This window comes from Accipiter gentilis, chromosome 3, assembly GCF_929443795.1.
Source record: "Accipiter gentilis chromosome 3, bAccGen1.1, whole genome shotgun sequence".
NCBI lineage: Eukaryota > Metazoa > Chordata > Aves > Accipitriformes > Accipitridae > Astur > Astur gentilis.
In genome coordinates this window covers 23,971,662-23,993,578 of record NC_064882.1, presented here as the reverse complement: position 1 = coordinate 23,993,578, position 21,917 = coordinate 23,971,662, and the positions used below count along the sequence as shown (strand labels likewise).

At 35.0% G+C, this 21,917-nt stretch overlaps 1 protein-coding gene across 1 annotated transcript in view; it reads right to left on the bottom strand.

The window, feature by feature from the left end:
• The window catches only part of ARAP2 (ArfGAP with RhoGAP domain, ankyrin repeat and PH domain 2), a 126,454-nt gene extending 108,544 nt beyond the window's left edge, over positions 1–17,910 (bottom strand). Inside the window, exons 1-5 of the mRNA XM_049831967.1 lie at positions 17,015–17,910; positions 9,083–9,153; positions 8,072–8,151; positions 3,150–3,232; positions 2,017–2,373 (exon numbers count right to left, since the gene is read on the bottom strand). Of these exons, the coding sequence (XP_049687924.1) occupies positions 2,017–2,373; positions 3,150–3,232; positions 8,072–8,151; positions 9,083–9,153; positions 17,015–17,880 (1,457 nt within the window). The 5' untranslated portion in view covers positions 17,881–17,910. The remainder of the gene's footprint in view (positions 1–2,016; positions 2,374–3,149; positions 3,233–8,071; positions 8,152–9,082; positions 9,154–17,014) is intronic.
• Positions 17,911–21,917: the final 4,007 nt, after the last annotated feature.

The window sequence follows — 21,917 nt, the reverse complement described above, 5'->3', positions numbered from 1 at the left end:
GAGAAATGGTACTGTAAGAAAGAAAACCAATAAAATGCAGCATTCATTAAACCACATTTAAGAAAGTCCTTGAAATTTAGCAAAGGAATATCACTGGCTCAAGGCTAATGACCCTGCAACTGTTCTACTCAGTCCCAACCAGTACTAATTTTGTGTACTACTGAGTACTAACTCATTATCTGTTTCAGAGAATATATTCTCACACAGTACTTTAACGAAAGCCTTCACACTTTCTTCACAACTCTGTTCCTTCAAAAAGCAGAAGACAAGTCAACTGGAACCAAGAACTATACTTTTTAATCACTCTATTAGCTAACTGCCAAAAATGTTGTTTAAAGAAAAAAAAAATTGAAATAAAACAAAAGTTAAAGCTAAGTGCAGCTCTCTGAGAAGTCAAAACACTAACAGTTCCAAAGAAAAAATGTGCAAATGCATATGATACTGGGAAAAGGCCTTTTGACTCTGTGTATAATTATTCTTTGATTCTTTAGCAAAAGTAAACAATGACAATCCATAAGTGTGAATGAAACTTTTGAAATAATTTAAAATAAAAAAAAAGTTTGAGCAGATTGAATTTCCATGATGGTAAAATAGGTTTGTTAAACCAGGTTTATTCCTTCTTGCTATTCAGCTTCAACAGTGTATCATTGTATCAACACAAATAAAGCCAAAATCCAAAAAATTAGAACTTGCTAAATCAGAACTCTTAAAAAGGAACAACAAAAAAATGGAAATTGCTATACAATAGAGCTCCTTCCCGTGGGCGCAAACCAGACTGTATTCTCAACCATTTTAATTCAATAACTTTCTCACTAAACTGAAAAAAATTTTAATTGCTGTACTAGTTGATGAGTAGTGATGATTATTATAGCCCCAAATAATGAAAGAAAAGGCCAAACAATTTAATACCACCTTTCAGTGTAGGTAAACATAGAGTACTAAGAACAAAGAATGAAGAACTACTAAGGCTTGAGTAGGAGTACAGTAAAGTAGATGTATTACAGTACCAACAAGGACAACAGCTTTAATTTCTAGATCCTAAGTACTAGTGAAGATCAGAAATAGACTTAAAAAGTAGAATTGTGCCACTTTCAATACAAGAAGGAATTTAGAAAAAAAAGTCATAAGAACAACTGGAGAACTGGAAACTACAATTTAAAATGAAGAATAGTCTATACAGTTTATTAAAGAGGAGGTTAGAAGAATTTCATCAGATTTTGCAAGTATTATGAAGGGAAGATCTGATAATAGAGTGCTCTTTAGTGTAAAACAACCTAAGAAGAGCTAGAATTTAAAGTAGGTTAAAACGAAACAATTACAAAAACTTTTAAAAATAACAGAAATTAACCATAAGATTTTGGGGGTTTGTTTTTGTGTTTGGGTTTGGTTTTTTTTTACCTACAAATGTGGCAAAGAGTTTATTCTCTTTCTATTGTGTTCCCCTCGCCTCTTCATTATTTGAAATCTTAAAGCAAGACTTGGGCTCAGACTCCTCCCATCAAACTTTAGGCACATCAATAAGTTAAACTAGCAGACAATTCACCCTAGATGTATTTCTAAACTCAAAGCTCAACTTATATGCACAATTCTGAAACCAACAGGATCTCCAGTCACACTAATTATTAATTTATACATCTACATCTAAATTGGTAAAGTAGTATTTCAGAATCAGAGTTTGTTCTCACTTACTTTGTGGCCCACAGAAAATCAGCAAAATTGTACATACATATTGGAAATATTGGTACAAATTAATTCTGTATTTTTCTGCTACAGTTCATGAGTGGTGATCAACATTATTAATAAATACATTTTTCCTGAGTGCACCTCCTAAATAAACTCTAGAATAGGTAACATCATTAAAAACTTAAGAATTCAGAAGAGCCCTATGCTCTTGCAACAAAAACTGTTCCATTTCCTTTCCCACCACAAATAGTAAAGTGACCAAATACAAACTTAACATCTTTCACGCAAACATACATCTTCACAATTATATAGTAATCACTGCAAATACCATACCCTTGAGGAGATAATTTATCCAGCCATCCTGCTTTAACCTTTTTTACTGATGGTCCATAAAAACAAGCATACGGTGTTATTGATTCACTTTCAGTCGAAGTTTGATCTCCATCAAAGTGCTGAAAAGGCATTTGCTCACTGACCAAGCGATCTGAATCTCCACTTTGTATCTTACTACAAGATGCTGAGTGTGTTTTGGCTTTATTTTTCTTTTTTTTTAAAGGCAAAGAACATTGTTCCACAATAGAATATACAGATTCACTTTCAGATTCTTCTGGTGCTAATAACTTGTTTTCCTGAGACAGGGATTCATTTTTTGTAAATTTCTTTGTCTTCTCTTCCTGATTATTAAAGGAACTAGAAAGAAAAAGTGCATTTTACTCTTAATATATTGCTACAATGCACAAATACATAAAATTATCAATTAGAACAAATATTGGTAAAACATATTACAAATATATTTGTAACTTGTTTAATTATTGTGATAACTACAGACATGCTAAACACAATGTATCTTTTAATTATGACTATACTGAATCCTACTTTCTCAATTCAACAGGTCTGGTAGCAAGGTAACACTTGCTGGTTCCTTTAGAAGCCTGAAAAGAAATTTAAAATTTATTTTCCTTCCTCAGAAGAATAGCTTCACTCATTGGACTTGCAGTATGACCTCTCTCTTTCTTCTCCCATCTCAACAGAAGCCAGGTATAGACTGGAGACTTAAGGAGCACATTAGCTCCCATTTCATCAAACCACTGGCCACTGCCTCATGACAGGATTAGAGAATGGGTTTTAGTTTTGTGTTTTTTTTCTAATGAGGAGGTTGGTATGACAGTACTCAGACATGGTTAGCTAGGAGACATGCAAAAATAAAATTTGTCTTCCTTGTTCTGACTGGGAAAAAGAGGGACATCTTCCAAATCCACAAAAGATCCTGAAACCTGGGTTAGAGAGCCTTAGCACAGTCACAGAGCCAAACTTTGCCTCCTATAGCATGGGATAAAGGCTCAAATAGGAGAAAAAAATAAATACAGTCATAGTTGTGCCTTCAGAGGTAGAGATCTACTTGTGATATCAGTAAATAACGCTTTCCTCTTTACATTTTGCATTTCTCTATAACTCTTATTTAATACCATAGATTCTTGTAAGAATATTCTTCATTCATTCCCAGATCCAATTTATTTCCACAAGCCAGAAATTCATTTCCATGAAGTTCCTAGAAAAGAAATATATTGTAAGCAACATTTGCACTGAAGGAGTAAGTGATGTTTAAATTACTGTAGACATAGATCACAGACAAACAACAGTCTAACTAGCAAAGCTATTCTTTGCCACATTTTCAAACATGCATTTGAAAGATCACGTTTTTAAAAGTATTCTAAGAAATGTTATTTTCAATATTTTCATTTTAAATAACTTATTTGAGCATAGTCCAAAATACCTGATACAAACCAATTAGATGAAGAAATCCAGTGCACAGAAATATCAGTGCTCTGATTTTCCTTGAAGTACAACTGAATATTATTTTTACCCTGAAATTTTCTAACCTCAAGAGCCACATATTGCACGCAGATGAAGTATACCATTTATGATTTGCCACTGCTAGCCTATCTGTAATATCAATATTTCTCTGAATTAAATGTACAGCCTTCACAGTACGCTAAAGATAAAATAAAGGTAAATTCAAATTCCTACAGTAACACTGTAGTCAGCCATATCAAAAATATTTTGCATTTTCTTGCCAAGATCTTCTTCCTAAAAGGCACATTTATTAATGTTTGCTTAGAAATTTTTATCACAAACTGCTTGCAGTGTACGAAATGTCAAGGTTAACGCTGTTCAAGAACGTTACATTTCACACTTCCTAAACTTGATCTGACAATCACACTGCATTACCAAGCTTCTCATTACTCATCATTCTTCCATTAAAAAAAAATAAAATAAAATAAAATGAACATCTTCATGCTTTCTGATGGAAGCATTTTAATTTACTCATTTAAGTTTTGATGTGTAGGTCACAAGCTGAAGGGTGGCAGAAAAAAGTGAATAAGCTTTCACAACAGTTGCCATTTTTGTTCTGAGCAGCAGTACCTCATCTTGTACTTGAGGGCTGTACCTTGGCAACATGAAAAGGCAAGCTTAAAAAAAAAAGCACATAGCCCAAAGCTGAGTATGTGTACACTGCAGCAAAAATTGTGCAAATCACAGGCTGCTACTGGGAAAAATCTAGGTGAACAGTCTGCCTTCCTCTGCCAGCTAGATCCATCATAAGAAAAAAAAACAAACCACCACCAAAAACCAAACACCATCACCCACACACCACATTATTAACTATGTTGTAGCACAAAGGATTAGACAAAAAAAAAAATTAAAAAACAAAACATCCATAAACCTCACAAACAAACTAAACACAAAACTCAAAAGCAACCTGTCCGGTGCTTATCAAATGCTTGGATTGCCTGGAATCTCACAAAAGGAGGGGAAATGGCAGTGTCCCACTTCTACACAATAGTAAAGAGGCTAATACCATCACCCAGGAAACATTTTCAGAGTAAAAATGGCCAGTATCTTCTATCTTCATTTGCTTATCAGGGTGCAACCAACCACAAACCATCCCCACTGAAGCTATGTGGTAGTACCTCTTCCTCCCTCCCATGAACCATTACAATAACAGTTCTATGTCCTGCTCGTGCCCACTCTGCAATCTTCAGTACTTAGACAAGTGAATTCAGGGAGCCTGAGAACTTCCAAGCAGTAATCAAGAAATGCATTTCTATTGCCAGTAGATTTTAAAATGTAGAAGTCCACAAATGAAGACAGGTTGTGGGGACAGGGAGTTCTATTTGCTCACAAAGAGATATATTTCACCCAAATTAAAACCCAAGCATTTCCAATGTGTTGTTTACAGAATTACTCGGCAAGATGCTCAGACTCAAGACAAGAAAAAAACTCCCATCTCCCACCTCCTGCAAATCCCTGAGGTATTATACAAAGGTAGTTAGCAACAGCATTTTCTCCTACAGACAACTTTATAGGGAGAAATATTTCTTAAAAGATAGGTGTATATATATTACACAGAAACTGTCTCTAAATATGCGCTGTTCTTATGCATAGGAAGCACCTACCTGGCTTCTGGATCCCAGAGGGATAGAACTACCTACTTGCAGCCCTGTATAAAAATCTCCTATTTTCGATCAGGAAGTAATTCAGATACATTTTTGGTTTTAGCTTTTTCTAACAGGTAGTCTTGCTGATCACAACAGAAAGTCAGGAAACCTGAATGCTAAAACACAGACTGAATGAAGAGTATCGGGACTAAGGCTACATTAAACAAAGACTCAATGCCATTCTGGACAGGCATCTTCCTTAAGAGATACTACCTTGATCTTCTATTAAAGCTAATGTCACACAGTTCTCCTCAGGTTGATTCTTGAATCATGGTTTGGCAATAAAATTTGTAACAGGTCCATAAAGATAAATTCCTCCTTTTAATATATTAAGCATTCTTATTTTAAAGTGGTAAGATTTACAGTCTGGCCAGCATTCCACAGCATCACAACACTTAGGAGTTCACATAGTTTACTGAACTCAATATGCATGTTTAATTTAGTCTGACAGTCTAAAGCAAGAAATAAAGCCAATACTTCACTCTAGAGGCCCGAACTCATTAGAATTCAGTTTTTCTGTGAAGGATTCTAATATACTTAACTCATCAGTTGGACACAACAGTAAATCTGCTCTAAAACATCTGGATTTTTGTGTTATTTATAAATCAATATTAAAAAACAAGATCCTTCTTCAGGTTGCCCTTTAGAGGTTTCTGCTTCTAGTTGTCTTTCTTCCTGACCGAAGTCAAAGGCATATTTTCTTTACAACCTTAATTCCCTGTTCTCTCACGCTCCCTTACCTCCAGTCTGTAGTGACTCATTACCTATTGCTACAGACACTCCCTTTATAAAAGCCTATAAAAACCTTTGCTTCGTTACACCAGTGAAACAGGAAAAAGGGTAATGACCAACTTACAAGCCCTGAGAACAAACTTCAGTCAGTCAGTACAATAATTTGCTACATTTTCTTGTATGTAGACAAAACTATATTCTTATGCGAGATTATCCTTTAAAATGAAGCAGCAGTTACAAGCTCTAAAATCTCGGATACTTTACAGTGTTATCTAAACTTTCTTATTTGTTCCTTGGATACTTGATAACTACTGAAAAAAATCTGAAAGAAGTGTATCTTAGGACCTTTGTTTTATAGTTGTTCTTTATGACCTTTGTCTGCAATTAAGTTCTAATGGAACTAAAATTAACTATGAAGTTTCTAACAGGCATATGATAAATATAATTCAAAAAACTGTTCACTTACATGAAAGTGATAATTAAAAAACAAATCTTCAGATCAGGGAAAATATGTTATAATATACTGCATTAATCATGATTCTACAATGAGCAGAAACAGCAATTTTATTTCAAGCAGTTAATCCAGTTTAACAGCATGGTATTTTTGTATTTGGTGCCTTTGTAAGATAAGAAATATTGCTGACAACCTTCCTGGTTATGCTTTTTTTTAATCCAACCATTTCAATGAAAGGTACAGAATAATGCTAAGAAGTAACAAGAAGGCTAGGAAACTTTCTAGAAAACCTGCTTATGCCATTGAACTAATTACAAAGTTAAATTTTGAATTTTTGAAGACATTGGCACAGACAGCAATAACTGGCACAGGCAAGATGATGTACACAAGGAAAGAAAACAAAAGTTCAAAAGTTGCTTTTGTGCGCAGGTAACAAGAACTAGAAGGAGAAACAAGGCATGAATTTATGTGTACCTCCTTAGAAAGTCAACAAAAAAAACAACCCACAACATACTTCAAAGGAAAAGAAATTACACACCAAAAATAGAGATAATTTTTATGCTTCTAAAACCACTCCCATTAGAAAATGAAATTTGAATCATTTGTTTTCACTAACCAATTCTTAAGAAATTAAAACTGTGGAAAAAAAATCCTAGGCATCCGTTTGAGTAGCCTTCATTTTAGTCAATAGTTTAAAAAGTGAAACATTAAAGTGAAAACCAGGACAGAAACTAAGAATAATTTACTGTTTTCTCTAACTCTGTGGCTTGAGATCAGCTGGGACAAATACATGCAAATCACAGAATCAACAATTTCTGGTCTGCGTCCTGCTGAGACAGGAGCAGGAGCTTGGATTCGCGGCATTTGGTGGATGCCTCACTAAGCTAATTCACCCCCCCAGATCTCTACATGATTCAGAAGTCTGTCCACATGCCACCTATGGCACTCACGCCATCAATTACTGACCCCAACAAAAATGTTCACTTCAGAGAATCCTACAACAAAAGTGACTTTCTGGGTATGCAGCAAGTTTAGGGGATGCATGAAAAATACCAGAAGTCCTGAGAATTTTCATACACAGGAATTAAAAAAGGGTATGGCCAAAAGCGACCATTAGATCACCTAAGCTAACATGTAAGCTATTGTCATAGGATATACACAAGCCTGCGTACAGATGGCCAGTCTTGATCTGCAATTATCAGAAGAGAGAAAAGCCACTTTTACCTTTACTAGTAAATTCTAACGATTACCCACCACTTAACCTCAATTAGGCACAAAGTATTACACTATACCACTGTACCCAAGAGAGTAAAAGGAAGGCATCAAAGTAGTCCACAATTGCCTGTAATGACAGTTTTGCATTTGATACGGCAGCTCTATGCTTTAAAAAAAAAAAAAAAAAAAAAAAAAAAAAAAAAATTCAGTTATCTTTCCTGTGCTGTTTAAAAAAAACCCCAACCAACACACACTACAGTTTCATACTACTATTGAAGAGTACAAAGTGTTTCTCGTTTCTCAAGATTAAGAAAAATCACTAGTCCACAAATATTTACACTATAAACCTTCTGCATGTACCTAAAAAGACAGAGAAGGTACCAGGAACTGAAAAAGCAGAGGAAAAAAGAATTAAGGGTAATATAAAACACTTAACATGAGGATTAAAGTGAAGATAGACCATTTATGTCCAGAATTCTCAACTTACTTCAGCACCTTTAGAGTTGTCACAAATAAAGGTTTCCCCATATGGAGAGATGATGGGTGGCTTTTCTTCTGTGAAAGTTTCTTAAAGCAAAAAAATAAATAAATACAGTCATACAGTGCAATGCTCTACTAAAGTACTAATAAAATCAACAAGGGACACAGATTTTTTTGCTTGATTTCTCTGTCCTCCTCAGAAAAAATTTTGAAGAACAAGAAACAATTTTGCATTTCTGAACACCAGACACTTTCCTCCCCCCTCAGACACTACTACTATTACTACATAATTTGGATATAACTTGCACACAGGCATTTTCTTCTTTCCTACCCTGCATAAAGTTAAAAAAACCCAAAACATTTTATTCCATCCTCTTAGGAGCAATAGCTCCAAAGCGTCCTTTATTCTGACTTAAAAAAAAAAAAACCAAAAAAAACCCCAAACAAACAAAAAAAACACCACAAAAACTCATTTGTGCACAATCTTCACTTTGCCACCAAGTATTTGCATGAAATTAATATGCATAACTTCAAACAAGACATACCTCTAAAATATGAAAGAACTTTTGTTTACAACTGACTGCACAAGACGATAGACTCTTCCAGTAAACCATTTAATACAATTAATTTCCTGTTATTTCCTGGAGCTATGAGCATTGACTTAACAAATTAAGCAGCATTAGTCAGGAATACGCTCCTTGCATCTTTTAAGAAAAAGCTAATTCTGCTTAAAAAAATCTGGATCGAATCTTAAACTCAAAATACTGTAGTCTAATAAGTATATTAAAATAAATGAGGTTTAAAGACTGGAGTTTATAATTTTCATTTTATTAGTTCACAAACAAAAACTAAGTAAAAAAACAGAAGTGGTTAAATGCTCTGTTATTATATACATCACTTCTTCCAGACACCTAATATTTCTTAAGATAAGCAAGTCAATACTCATTTTAGACAACTTCTGGTCTGAGGTTTCTTTTTCCTCAATATTCAAGATTAAATATCAGCGTGCTTAACTCACTGTTTTGTGAAATTTGCCTCCCAGTGTAAGAAATATTTACAAGATCCACATTTCTTCTTTTCTGAAGGGAACTTGAACAAAACAAAGCACAAAATGAAAACATTAAGTGAAATTTCCCAGAAATGGAGCAAAAACATCTTATGCAGTTAAACTATTAACATTATAGAAATATAGAATAGTCAATTTGAAGTCTTGGGAAAATTTCTGATTTAATTTAAAAGTTACCCAACAACGTGTTTTCCTCCCTTTATGACACTAAATACTTCCCTAATCCTAGACCACATCTTGAGTTTGTTTTTTTTGTTTTGTTTTGAATTGATTCTATGATACATTTAGATTGCTGGGAGGCATGGAGATCACCCACTCTTCCCCCATCCTTTACCTTTCCTTCTCCTTCACACTGATTACCAAGGACAATATTTAAAGAAGGATGTAATATGAAAGTCTAATTTAACATTAAGCTCAAAGGGAGCCTGGGCATGGGAATCCAGACAAAACATGCTCTTAACCGCTAAAAAAAATTGCTGTAAAGTTTTGATTTCCTCTGGTGAATTTTTTTCCCAGAAAGTTTTCAATCTGAGACATAAACAGCATTGCATGGCAGCTGCCTGTGACTACCACTGCACATTTTGTAGATAGGTAAGAATGTATCCTCATACACAACAGAAAAATTATTTTATTACTGGCTTTGTGCTGGCCTTTAAGTTTTTCAGCAATTTCATGTATAGTGGCACTCATCATGCTGCTAAAGATCACATTTTTTTTTAATTATTATTATTGATATTTCAGGCTGAGACAGAAGCTTTAGAATAACAACACAGGAACAAATGTTTGAATTCGTACATTTCTAACCCATCTTCACTACTCTAGCAGTCTGTGTTAGAGCTGTTTTCAGCCACACTCTGATTTCTCCTGTTAACATGAATAATTAGTAATTTTTCCTCTTAATTTCATTTTCTCTGCTTGAAATAACAGTGATGCAGATCCTCATGCCTCCTTATAGAATATTCTGATAAATGCCATACAAGATCCTTGAAGTTTTCCTAACAGTTTGCAGGTCCTCCATCCTTCAAAGCCAAAGATAAGTATGTTTTACTAAAGATATCAATATTCCTAATTTTTGTTTCCCCACTTCCCCACTTGACATATTGAGAAATTTTATTCTTTTAAGATCAGCTATATTCAAACCTTTAGAAATACTGTCCCATGAAGTCCAAATTGAATTACTCCATATTACAGGCTGATGTTTCTTTATGACAGAAGACATACATTTATGAACCACTGTTTTGTATCATTTTTAACCCATGCCTAAATCTGCCCCAAACAAATTATTAAATTCAAGACAGAAGCCACACCTTACAAAGTTACTTGACACTTCAAATGTTATGCAGGTTATATCAATTAAGTTCCTCAAGGATATTATGTAAAATCCTAGTTTTAGAAAACACAGGGTGAGTTTGGCCAGTGAAGGTGGGTCATGGCCTAGCTCCCATACATAACTATATTGTATAATTACAATATATATTGTAATATATAATTACAAAAAATACAGAGCAAGTACTTTTAAAGTCTGTGTTTCTTCATGTATTTTACTAGAATTCATGCAGTTACATCTTCTGAACCTACATTAGCAAACTAACTTCATGCATTTGTACTAACCTAATTTTAAAGAACCTGGTATGCTTACCAAAAAAACCAACAACAACAACAACAACAAAAAAACAACAACAACAACAACAAAAAAACAAAACAACCCCAACAAAAAAAAAAAACAAACACCTTTTTCAACACAGACCAGATTTTCTATTGTTAGGTTGAGTTTTTTTAAGGACATTAATAGGATTAAAATAAATTAGAGATACAGAGATGCAGCTTTGACTCAAGGAGCTTTTAAAATTATGGTTTTCTTCCTTAGGTAAAACAGTGAGTCATTGGCTTAATTTCAGGGTGGATGGATTTAAAAGTGGGTAATAGTAATGGCAATGAGTGAAGACAAATTCACCAGGAAATGAAAAATAACAAATGAGCTTACAAAGACCTGCATTTTTTTAATTCATATATTTTTCAGGACTTGTGTATTTCTTTTTTTAATCAGGTACCCACATGTATGCATACACGGCAAGAAAATCTGCTAGTAAGCAAACTATAGTCTTTTTTTCCAGCAGTCAAAAATAAAACCTTTTTATCATTTTCAGAAAAAAAGAAATTCTAACTTATGTCAGGCAAAAAACTATCTCAAGACAAAAAATGAATGAAACAAGTTTACTTTGAATATCTGCTTGAAAGATTATGTATAACAAACAACTTACAGTGCAAGCTATAAAATGATAATAATTTTCAATGCTCAATAGAATAGTTACCTAGTTATTATACAAATTGAATACCTGGATTAAAAGACAGAAAAATACTGAAGACTTCTTTGGGGGCAAGTAAGATTTAAAAAAACAAACAAAAAACCCCACCAACTTATAACTACACCAATCTATGGCTTCCCTTAACCATTTCCAAATTTAGTACCTCTTCAGATGAATCATCATCTTTATTTTGTTCTTTAAAGGCAGGCTAGTGCAAGCAGTCTGCCAATCACAAAATGTGCCAATTTCACAAAGATATAATAATAATATCAATTAAGTTATCACTTTGTTACAACTGTGGAGATTAAGACACACTATTTTCATACATTAAGAGGTACCGGATGCGGCTCAGGCTGCATAGTCTTGCCCACCACCCTTTCCTTATGCATAAACAGGATGAAAGGGTGTGATGAGGCAGCAACTAGTCTTGCTAAAGGCTGAGAGACTGGAAAGGTGAGAGCTTCACACTGGGCTGAGCTGAGCTGTTTTATTCGATATACTCCTGTCACCTCGCAAATAAAGTGAGAGAGGTCAGTGCAAGCTGTCAGTGCTTCAGCCTTTACTGGCATTCATCTGCTGAGTGTTTTAAATGAATGAAGCTTTTGTTTTCAAATGCCTTCAAAACATGTTTTCTTTTCTATCTCAAAACCTAACACTCCCATAACGCAAACACATCAAAAGCACTCCAGCATGCTGTGTTAGAGCTTTGGGGTTCACAGACTGCTTGCAGTGGTAAATTAGCGGTGAGGCTTGACCATAGGAAACAAGAGGGAGCAGCTTCTCCTTCCTAAAAAAATTGCTTTGTGTGACAGAACACAGAGCAGAGAGTAACAGTAGCCCCGGCTTGGCCTTCTCATTAGCAATCTTGACCACTTACATGTTAAGAAATGGAGTCTAAAGAATATCGGCACCAAAAGAAGAAGTTTCAGCCATAGGATCTGCCAGCTGCAGAAAATGAATAGTGCCTGCTCAGGCCAAGCACCATTATCTATTTATTTCCATTCTCCTCCAAACACATTTCCCACAACTACTTTTGGTCTATTTCTTCTTCTTTCTCTTAATAAAGAATCAGAGCAAACCCACTGCTGAACAATATAAGTGTCATGGTTTAACCCCAGCCAGCAACTGAACGCCACACAGCCGCTCACTCGCACCCCTCCCTGCCCAGTGGGATGGGGGAGAAAATTGGGAAAAGTAGTAAAACTCGCGGGTTGAGATAAGAATGGTTTAATAGAACAGAAAAGAAGAAACTAATAATGAAAATGATAACACTAATAAAATAGCAACAGTAATAATAAAAGGATTGGAATATACAAATGATGCGCAGGGCAATTGCTCATCACCTGCCAACCAACGCCCAGTTAGTCCCTGAACAGCGATCCCCCGCCCCCACTCCCCCCAGTTTACATACTAGATGTGACGTCACACAGTATGGAATACCCCTTTGGCCAGTTTGGGTCAGCTGCCCTGGCTGTGTCCCCTCCCAACTTCTTGTGCCCCTCCAGCCTTCTTGCTGGCTGGGCATCAGAAGCTGAAAAATCCTTGATTTTAGACTAAACACTACTGAGCAACAACTGAAAACGTCAGTGTGTTACCAACATTCTTCTGATACTGAACTCAAAACATAGCACTGGACCAGCTACTAGGAAGACAATTAACTCTCTCCCAGCTGAAACCAGGACAACAAGTAACAAAGTTGGGGGATATGAAAAGATCTAAAAGTATATAAAGTTCGTCAGCCTGAAATTTTATCTGTGTAGCATTCCGTACAACAAACAGGTCTACCATGTTATAAATCTTCTTAAACTTTTTCTTTGAACAAATTGCTGCTCTGAATGATGTAACACTAGCTATTTCACCCAAGAGTGACTGCTAAATGACATGATCCACAGCCTCTAAAACTATCTCTACACTTACTATCTTTAATCTTGTGCTAAAGGCATGTCAGTGGCTATCTCCATTCATTGCATTACCTTCGCTATTCAGTCTTACAAAAGCCTCAGTTTTTCACTCATGTCTATATGGAAGAAGTCACTTAAACCAAAAGTATCAAGAGATACCATGAAACTTCCAATCCACTGTGTTTAACCCTTTCTTCTGTTCCACAACATGACTGGGGAACCTTATGAAAATTTTAAGACTTCTCACTTAAATATAGGATGCAGGGTCTCAGAAAGAGTGACTACTTTGTCTAATAAAGATGTTTTGGATGTGGATTATTTTAGAAGATTATTTGGAATCCCCTTAATTCCAGTGCTTTTAAACTTTTGAGTGACCTTTACTAATTCTGTGCCAACAGAGCTCATAATGTTATAAGAAGGAAAAGTCTAGCTGACGAGAATCTAGCATAACTACACATCACTTCCAATACTGATCAACCAAAAACTCTGCTAAAAACTGCACAATAACCCCACTATCAAGAACACTGTGTAATTGTTCCTTTTTTTTCTTTTTTTTTTTAATTCTGCACCCCTCAGTACTACAGTGATGCCACATATACTTCCAAGAAGAAGAAAACCCAAACATTTCCAACTTCTAAAACGCTATGGTGTCTTACCAGCTGACAGCATGTTTTCATTAGAGGCAAAAGCCAGGAGCACAAGTGAGGCACAGGGAAAACAGATATAATTATGAGTAATAAAAAGTGACATGGTCACAGCACTAGTAAGAGCCACAAGGAAGTCCACTGTATGAACTTTTCGTGCAAGAAGGCACATAGGAGACCATGAGAAAAGCATTTCCTTACATAAAAATTTAATGACTAATATCCATGAGCAACTAGAAGGAAATGTTGCATTTCCCAGAAGATTTCAGCAGGATTTCTCTGCCTCTATGGTAAAGCCTTCATACTATGTAATAAGGATAAAACCAGCATCTATCAATAAAAGTCAGTTGAGAGTGTTTGTCTACGCAATTCTGTAAGACAGACACTATCTTTCCTGAGGTTAAAGATGCTGCAAACTGCCATTTTAGAGTTCTGTATTAATTCTTTGCCTATAAAAAAATAACCAGCAAGGTTATCAAGAATGTTTCTATGAAGTTTAAGTTCTGTTTTGAAGTTCTGGTTTAGCCTTGATCTTCCTCAGACAAACTGCTACTTGTCCTTCAGGACTTCCCTATTGTTATAAATGGAGCATAAAAATGAAGAAAAGCTGGAGCTCAGAAATTAAAATGGTGGGTAATGAAGTTAGTGACACAGTCGCATATCAATCACTAATAGATTGGGATTTGGAAGATTTACTTTAATGGTGGTAAGACTACAAATATAGCATATTCTCTCTACTGGATGATTGTTTCTCAAAAGACATTAACAGTACTCTTTTAGTAGCTAGTTATTGTTATCTTTTAGGATGAAATTCCCATTTCAGCTCAGCAGGAATAGCTTTATTATATGAAGTAGGGATAATCACTCCACAAAAGTTAATGTAAACCCCACCAAAAAAGTTTATACTTAAGTTTAAATAAGCACAATTTTTTTGTGATTTAGAAGGCACTGATGAAACATTTTTTAAGGGACACAAAAATCTCTTAATTTTTGCAAAGAATCTTTGCCTCTCCATCTGTTCTATCAAACAATATTGTATTACAACATTTAATATTGGCTTCTTTTGATAATCTAAAAGAAACTTATAAATGCTGGGAAAACTGCATTTAGGGCATGTATAAACTCGCCAATGATGTTTCTAACTGCTGAGATACACAGATGAAAAAGACAAGATAAACACAAAGCATTCTCAGACATGTCGCTTCCAGGGATAGCTAGTGGTTTAAGAAAAAAAAAAAAGAAAATTGACTAAAAAAAGTGCAACCTAATGATTTGGATATGACTACACCGACAAAACTTTGCATATGCTTTTGCATGAGTTTTTCTTCTCTGTTTCAGACACTTAACCAGCATGGCAAGTAAAAGCTTATAGTTAGAAACCAAAAATATCACAAATTAATCTGTGGGGAGATATTCTTGCTTTACACAGATATTGTGATCAACTGCACATTCGGTGCCTATTATTTTTAACATTCAAACAATATTACTTTTATTAAGATAGGCCTGGAGTTAAGTTCTAACATCAGACCTTTTCCTCTATATTCCATCATATTTTTGCAAGACAAGCTACAACTAATACTAATTCAAGACAATAAGTGCTACTCACCAATTTGTGGATTCAAATTATGAACTCGACCATTTTGAAGGCAGAAAAAACCACACCAACATCACATGAATATTTTGAAACAAATTCAAACTCTCCTATGCAATTTATCATACCAAACTTTATTGGACACTATCCAATACTATCCTTACCAATGATGCAGAGAACTATCCTCACAAAGATTCTGTAATTCTGAAAACCTGCCACATCCAATTTTATTTTTTTTCTTTCCCTTTTTCCACTTCTTTTTTCCTGCTGGAATGCCTCAAAAATATTTTTATACTACAAGCATCATTAGAAGCTAAGGTTTTGTTATTGTGAGAAACCAGCAAAAGCCAACACCTAACGCAGCAAACTGATTGCATGCATTCTCTGAGTTAACAGTTAAACTACAACCAGTTTAGAAATTAATCTAAGAGCCATCCTGAAGAAAGTCCTTGCTTTAGACCCACAGTATAACGTAATTTCCTCCTCCGCAAAATATCCTATTCTAATTTTAAACAAAAATGTACATATTTATATTTACATATAAATTTTATGTGCTTTAAGGGTAAGATTTAAGTCTCATGTAATCATCTTGTTATGCCTATGTGTGCAATCATATCAGATATATCCTGCTTTGTTTACAGGGTGGCTACAGCATACAATGCACAAAACGGACAAGAAGGATTTTCTAAGTTTTGCCTCACTTTTTAGATAAAACTACATTAATATGTGTAGGTATAGAAAACTTCCTAGATCTTTCTTGTAAGTTACATATATAAAATAATAAAATTGTATTTTCCAGGAAGAGTTTCTCTTGAAAGGTAGATAAAACCCGAATACTTGTGTTTCACAATAATTGTTGTCTCATCATAAAAAAAGATTTTTATAATTAAGGGTGAATTTTTAGCCTTGTTGAAATCATCATTTTGTCACCATTTTCCTGTGATGAATCAGAATTTCATCAGAAACACTAGAGCTAAGGTCTAATTAATATCATTAGCAACGTTTTAGTTTGGAATAGATTCAACAGCTTTTTCTGTTACTTTTCAATCTTGGTTTTGTAACACTTGTGCATTTTCATTCTTCCCCATCTTAACAGCATACAGATTAAGTTTAAAAAATGCTTGATATAGTTGTTTTTAACAAGGGTTATATCTAAAGCAATAAAGATTCCTTTATTTGAAAATATGTAGACACAGAGATGATCGGGGAAGTTATAAGGAAACACTATTCGAAAATTTCCTTTTATACTCTCATTTGCGCTTTTAATTTGTATTGAACCTTAATCCTCCTTCAGTTAATTTGGCAACATTCATACCAGATCCAGTGTATTTACAGCACATATTAAAAAAATCCACAAAAAATTACATAAAAAACCAGTGAGAAACCCCAAACCTAATTTCTACAATGATAGTGATTCTTCATCAGAAAGAAACAGCAGTTACCTTGATGAAGCTTGAACTTTACTTGATTCAGGAATTTCTGGTACAGGTCGATGCCTTAATATAAAAGACCGGCTTGCTCTTGGAAATACTTTCATGCAGTTTTGCGTGTAAGAATAATATAAGTCATTGTCTATCATTTCTCCTTTAAACTTAAAGAATGGAGAATTTGGCTCACTATCAGATAAATCATCCTCAACTGCAAACATCAGATGCTTGTTTTCATTGTATTTTGTCTCACATGAACAAGCAAATGAAGAAGGAGGATCATGAAATGCCAAACAGCAAGCCAAGTGCTCATCAGCTTGGTATGCAGCAGCTTCTTCCAGTGATGTATCTGGCTGAGTATTCATCTTAATACTTCCACTTGGATTGACAGCTTTTAGTATGCTGTCTGAATTCTGGTATAGACTAGAAAAATCCAAATCTGTAAAGCTATCATCATTTGCCTCCGATAAGTTTTGCTCTGCAAGTTCAAATCTTTCTTTATCAATGTAAGCTTTATTAAGTTGTTCTGACAATGTTGCAGGTATCAAGCTAGTCTCATCTACACTGGAATTGCTTATTGGAGACTCCCGATCCGAGGACAAACATTGCTTCTCTTCCAAACCTTTCAAGTCTTTGAATTTTAGATTTTCACGGAAAAGAGAATTTCCTTGCATTTTTGAAAGAGTGGTGTCTAATTGCTTAAGAATCCTTCTGCGGTGCCCTGTAGGCAACACTCCCATTTGCTGAAGCACGCTGTTATTTATTCCCACGCAATCTGTCACAATGTTATAGCCGTATTCTTGAAAGTTAGGAAGATACTGCCCCAAGTTAATGTTGACCAAGAATTCTTCAATATCAGTGTCATTGCCTGTGGATGACATGATGGCAGCTTCATTCCGAATATTGCCCACGCACAGTCATGTAGAAATATAGTCAGGATGTGTGCGTATTCACTAGCAACAAAGCTCTCTAAATTTGGTGTCAGCCAACCTATGGAGAATATGTTTCTTCAAGACACTTCTTCAAGTTTCTTCAGTTCCCACGGATTTATTTTAAAGACTGCAAACCTATGGAAAAGAAAAAGGCCATTAAAAAAAAAATTCCCAGCTGAATTCACATTAATCTTGGATAAAATTTCAAAAGGCTCCCTGTGATTTCTACAGTAACATTTTTAAATTGCTTATATATGAAAATTTCAAGGAGGGTAAACAGCATAACCTCTCCATCCTTTTATCTTTCCATCCTTTTATCTCAGCCTGTATAAAGAGAATAGAGAAATCAGTCTTAGCACAAGGAATACAGTCTGGAAACATATAAACCTAGTAGTTACGTTAAAATGAACAGCTAAGAGATGAACCACTTATCTACATACACACTCTCTTATTACACAGTACTTGGATATAAGAGGCATAAAAAGTGATCTAAGATGAGAGCTGGCACCCAAAGCTTTCCTATTCCCACGCTAGCACCAGTTAACTACAGCATAGGGCTTCTACTTCCTTATGTTCTGAGCTTTAAACTCTTTTTGGCACAGAAACACACTTTCAATGGGAAAAAGGAAAAATTACTGGCTAGAACATTCTATGTGAAATGCGGGTTCAAGCCCTCTTCTATTGAGAATCCAACTGAACAAGTACCATAACAAAAAAAATACTTTACAAAGGTAGAATCACTGGGGGGGCGAGGGCTTTAACTGTTTAAATAACCACAGTCAGAAAGCTATGGAGGTGATCAAGATATATCTTGCAGATCAGGCCCTTCAAAGAACTGTCACGAGGGGAAACAGGTAACTACTAGCTTTTCAACTCTGTCAAGGAAGCATTTTTCCCTTGGCTACAAACAGTAGCCGAGGCATAACCCCATAGACAAGTTCTTGCCTCCATGCTAGGGATATTTGATATCTCAAGTGCCCATGACAGTTTTGCCTCAGTATTTTCCAACTCAGCTCTTGCACTCTCCAGATTCCACCTGAGTTCTTCTTTCATGTGCCATATCCAAATTCACGATTTACAGAATCTAAAGCAGACAGAGAACCTACCATTCTGAAGGTGGTTGAGACAGCCTGAAATCACATCTCTTTAAAGAAGGTTTCAGATCAACAGCAGTCAACAGGTTTTTTCACCTCCCTCTTCCTGTATAAAGAGTAAATTGGCCTTAGGGAAACCTGCTGACTGTAGCAGCTGTCCTGGCGTGCAGGTACTAGCCTTAAGCAGCCTGGAAAAGAAAGAACAACTTCAGTAGAATGGAGTAAGACTTAAGTAGCAATTAGAAAGAAAAGAAATCATATGCCCAGAATACATCCATGGTAGTAGGTATTGATACCTTATTCTTCCAAGTATTTCCTGACAAAAAGGGCACTACTTATGATCTAGAATTGAAGCTTAAAAGATTGCCTACTTTTGTACTGTATCAATTCCTCCAATAAAGGGTAAAACCTCTTCCTGTAAGATTTCCCCAATGTCTTTCGAATAACTAAGTTATTATTCAGAAACGCAGTCATAAATAAATCTTTACACCGTACCTCATTCCCCAAAGCCACATACAAATAAATATAAGTTTAAAATCCTGTACTGAATGGAGCACAACTGTTATCACTGCTACTGGCAATTGCACTTTATTATGATTATGAAATAAATTATTAAATCACTAACTCTATCACTAGAAGTCTTTTCTTGCAAAATTTTGTGAATAACTATTACTCCCACACTTGCAAAAAGTGGTAATTGAAATCAGGTAAAAAACAAACCTCTTCATACTTATACCATACATATATATATATATATAATGTGACATAATAAGAAGAAAAAAAGATTATTAACAAAGCCACATTTTTCTGGGAGACATAAAAATCAATGCAGCACACTTACTATAAATGTTCTATTATTTAAAATACGTCTTTGGATTTTTACTAATCTCTTTAACTTCATTTTGGGGGCAGTAGTTTTTATCAGCTTTGATCACTGTCCACAAGTCTGAGAAGCATCTTATTATCCTGAATATGAAATTCATACAATTAAAACTTTTTACAGTGATAACTCTATAGGCCAATCAGATACCAACCTCTCAAGAGAGATGAAGTTTGTTAGGGAGTTAACCCTCACTAAAAGATTCCTAAGTCATTTAAATTCAAAAAGCCTTGCATTGAGCTAAACTGATTAACAATCAGCTTTTAGATTTAACTTTGTCCTTTCCCAACCTGTGTACTTATCTAAACACTCATCGTTCCTTTAAAAATTTCAGACATCAACATTTCCTCAAGCTTTTCATGTAAGCCTCTAGCCACAAAAGATAAAATTCAACAGTATGGCCTCCACCCATCTCTAAACGCTGAAAAATACAAATATAAATACATAGTCTCTTAAGAAGTTGAATATATATTCTGAGTATAGAATGAGAAATAATTAGTACAGAAACTACTAAAGTGAGCAAAAAGTATCAGGCAGGCACTGTTTGTGCCAGAGAATAGTCTTTCATGTACCCATTAATGGAGAAAAAAAAAAAGGGGGGCAAAAAAAAAAGCAAAAAAACCCCACTACCACATGTTCAAGTGTTTAAAACTCCTACAAGGTTAGCATATCAGTCTAAGCATTTTAAAGTTGGAGTTGCAATTGGTTATCTCAGCCACTTCCACCTTCCTTGGCAGTTCTGGGTTTCATGGTAGTGTTTGGGTATTTTTTTTCCCCTGAGGTGTTAGTATTTATTTTCAGACAGTATCATTTTCTCAATCCCTCCACCTTCAGCAGTAACAAAAAAGACACTTAGGAAAGTAGCTTTTAGTTATATATTCATAAATAAATATATATTTTTATATAAGCATATATATATTTATGCCCCCACACACTCTTTTCAGTATCTAAATACTGTTTTTTCTACATGCGGTAACTTGCCTACACCTTCTTCTGGAACACCTCCAGTGTTGTTACTTCAAGAACTCAAATAGCCATGTATTATCAGTTATTTGGATCCCAACCCATCTCTGTATAAACTACACAACAATGCAGAGGATTACCTAGCACAGAACAAACTTTGTTTCCAAATTTGCAAGAACCATTACTTTTTGCAGTGTACTTTATAAACGAAACATGCAGTAGACTGAGAAAGGAAGAAACTGCCTGCCGAGAAGGCAGTTTGACCACAAAATGCCAACACTGCTAGAAGCTGAAGCCCAAGCCATTTTCTGTTTCTATACTGTCTGGGTTTCAGCTGGGATAGAAACTGTCAATGCATCCATCAAGATTATAAAGACATGTTATAGGTCTGGCCTAGCTATACAGCTGGTTAGATACCAGTAAGTTCACAGTCACACCTATTTTGTGGATCTTGAGCAAAGGGTTATACTGACACCTGTTTTAGTTTGACTACTTAGCCAAAGATTCAAGTAAGAAACAGCTAAACAAATCTACACACACTCATGAATGTTTGCATCGCAGGCTAGAAGAGAAACACTGAATAGTTTCTTACAAATGCTTAAGTTCAAGAACCATACAGAAAAGCAGAACTCAAGGACCACCTTATCCAGTATATTAACCTATTTCAATGTAATTAATATCAATTAAAAAATAATTTAATCTCCTCCGTAGCTTTAATTGCCGAATAAGTCATAACAAACCCTAAGGAATGTTTGTACAGCATCGGGTATGTGGTGTGTACATATATATGATATATACACATTTATATGCATACATTGATTTTCATATCCATATTTGTACCACAACAAGTTTCAGTAAACAATAGTCTTCAACATTAGTGCACATGGCTGCATACATCCTGCAAAACAAAACTTTTCCTCTCAGCAGCAAGGCAAAATAGATTTTTCCTACAGTTTTTGATAGAAATAAATATCAAAAAAAGAAAAAAAAAACACACAAGGGGAATTTGGCCTTGCTTAAATAAAACTGATTCTTGCTGTACTATCACA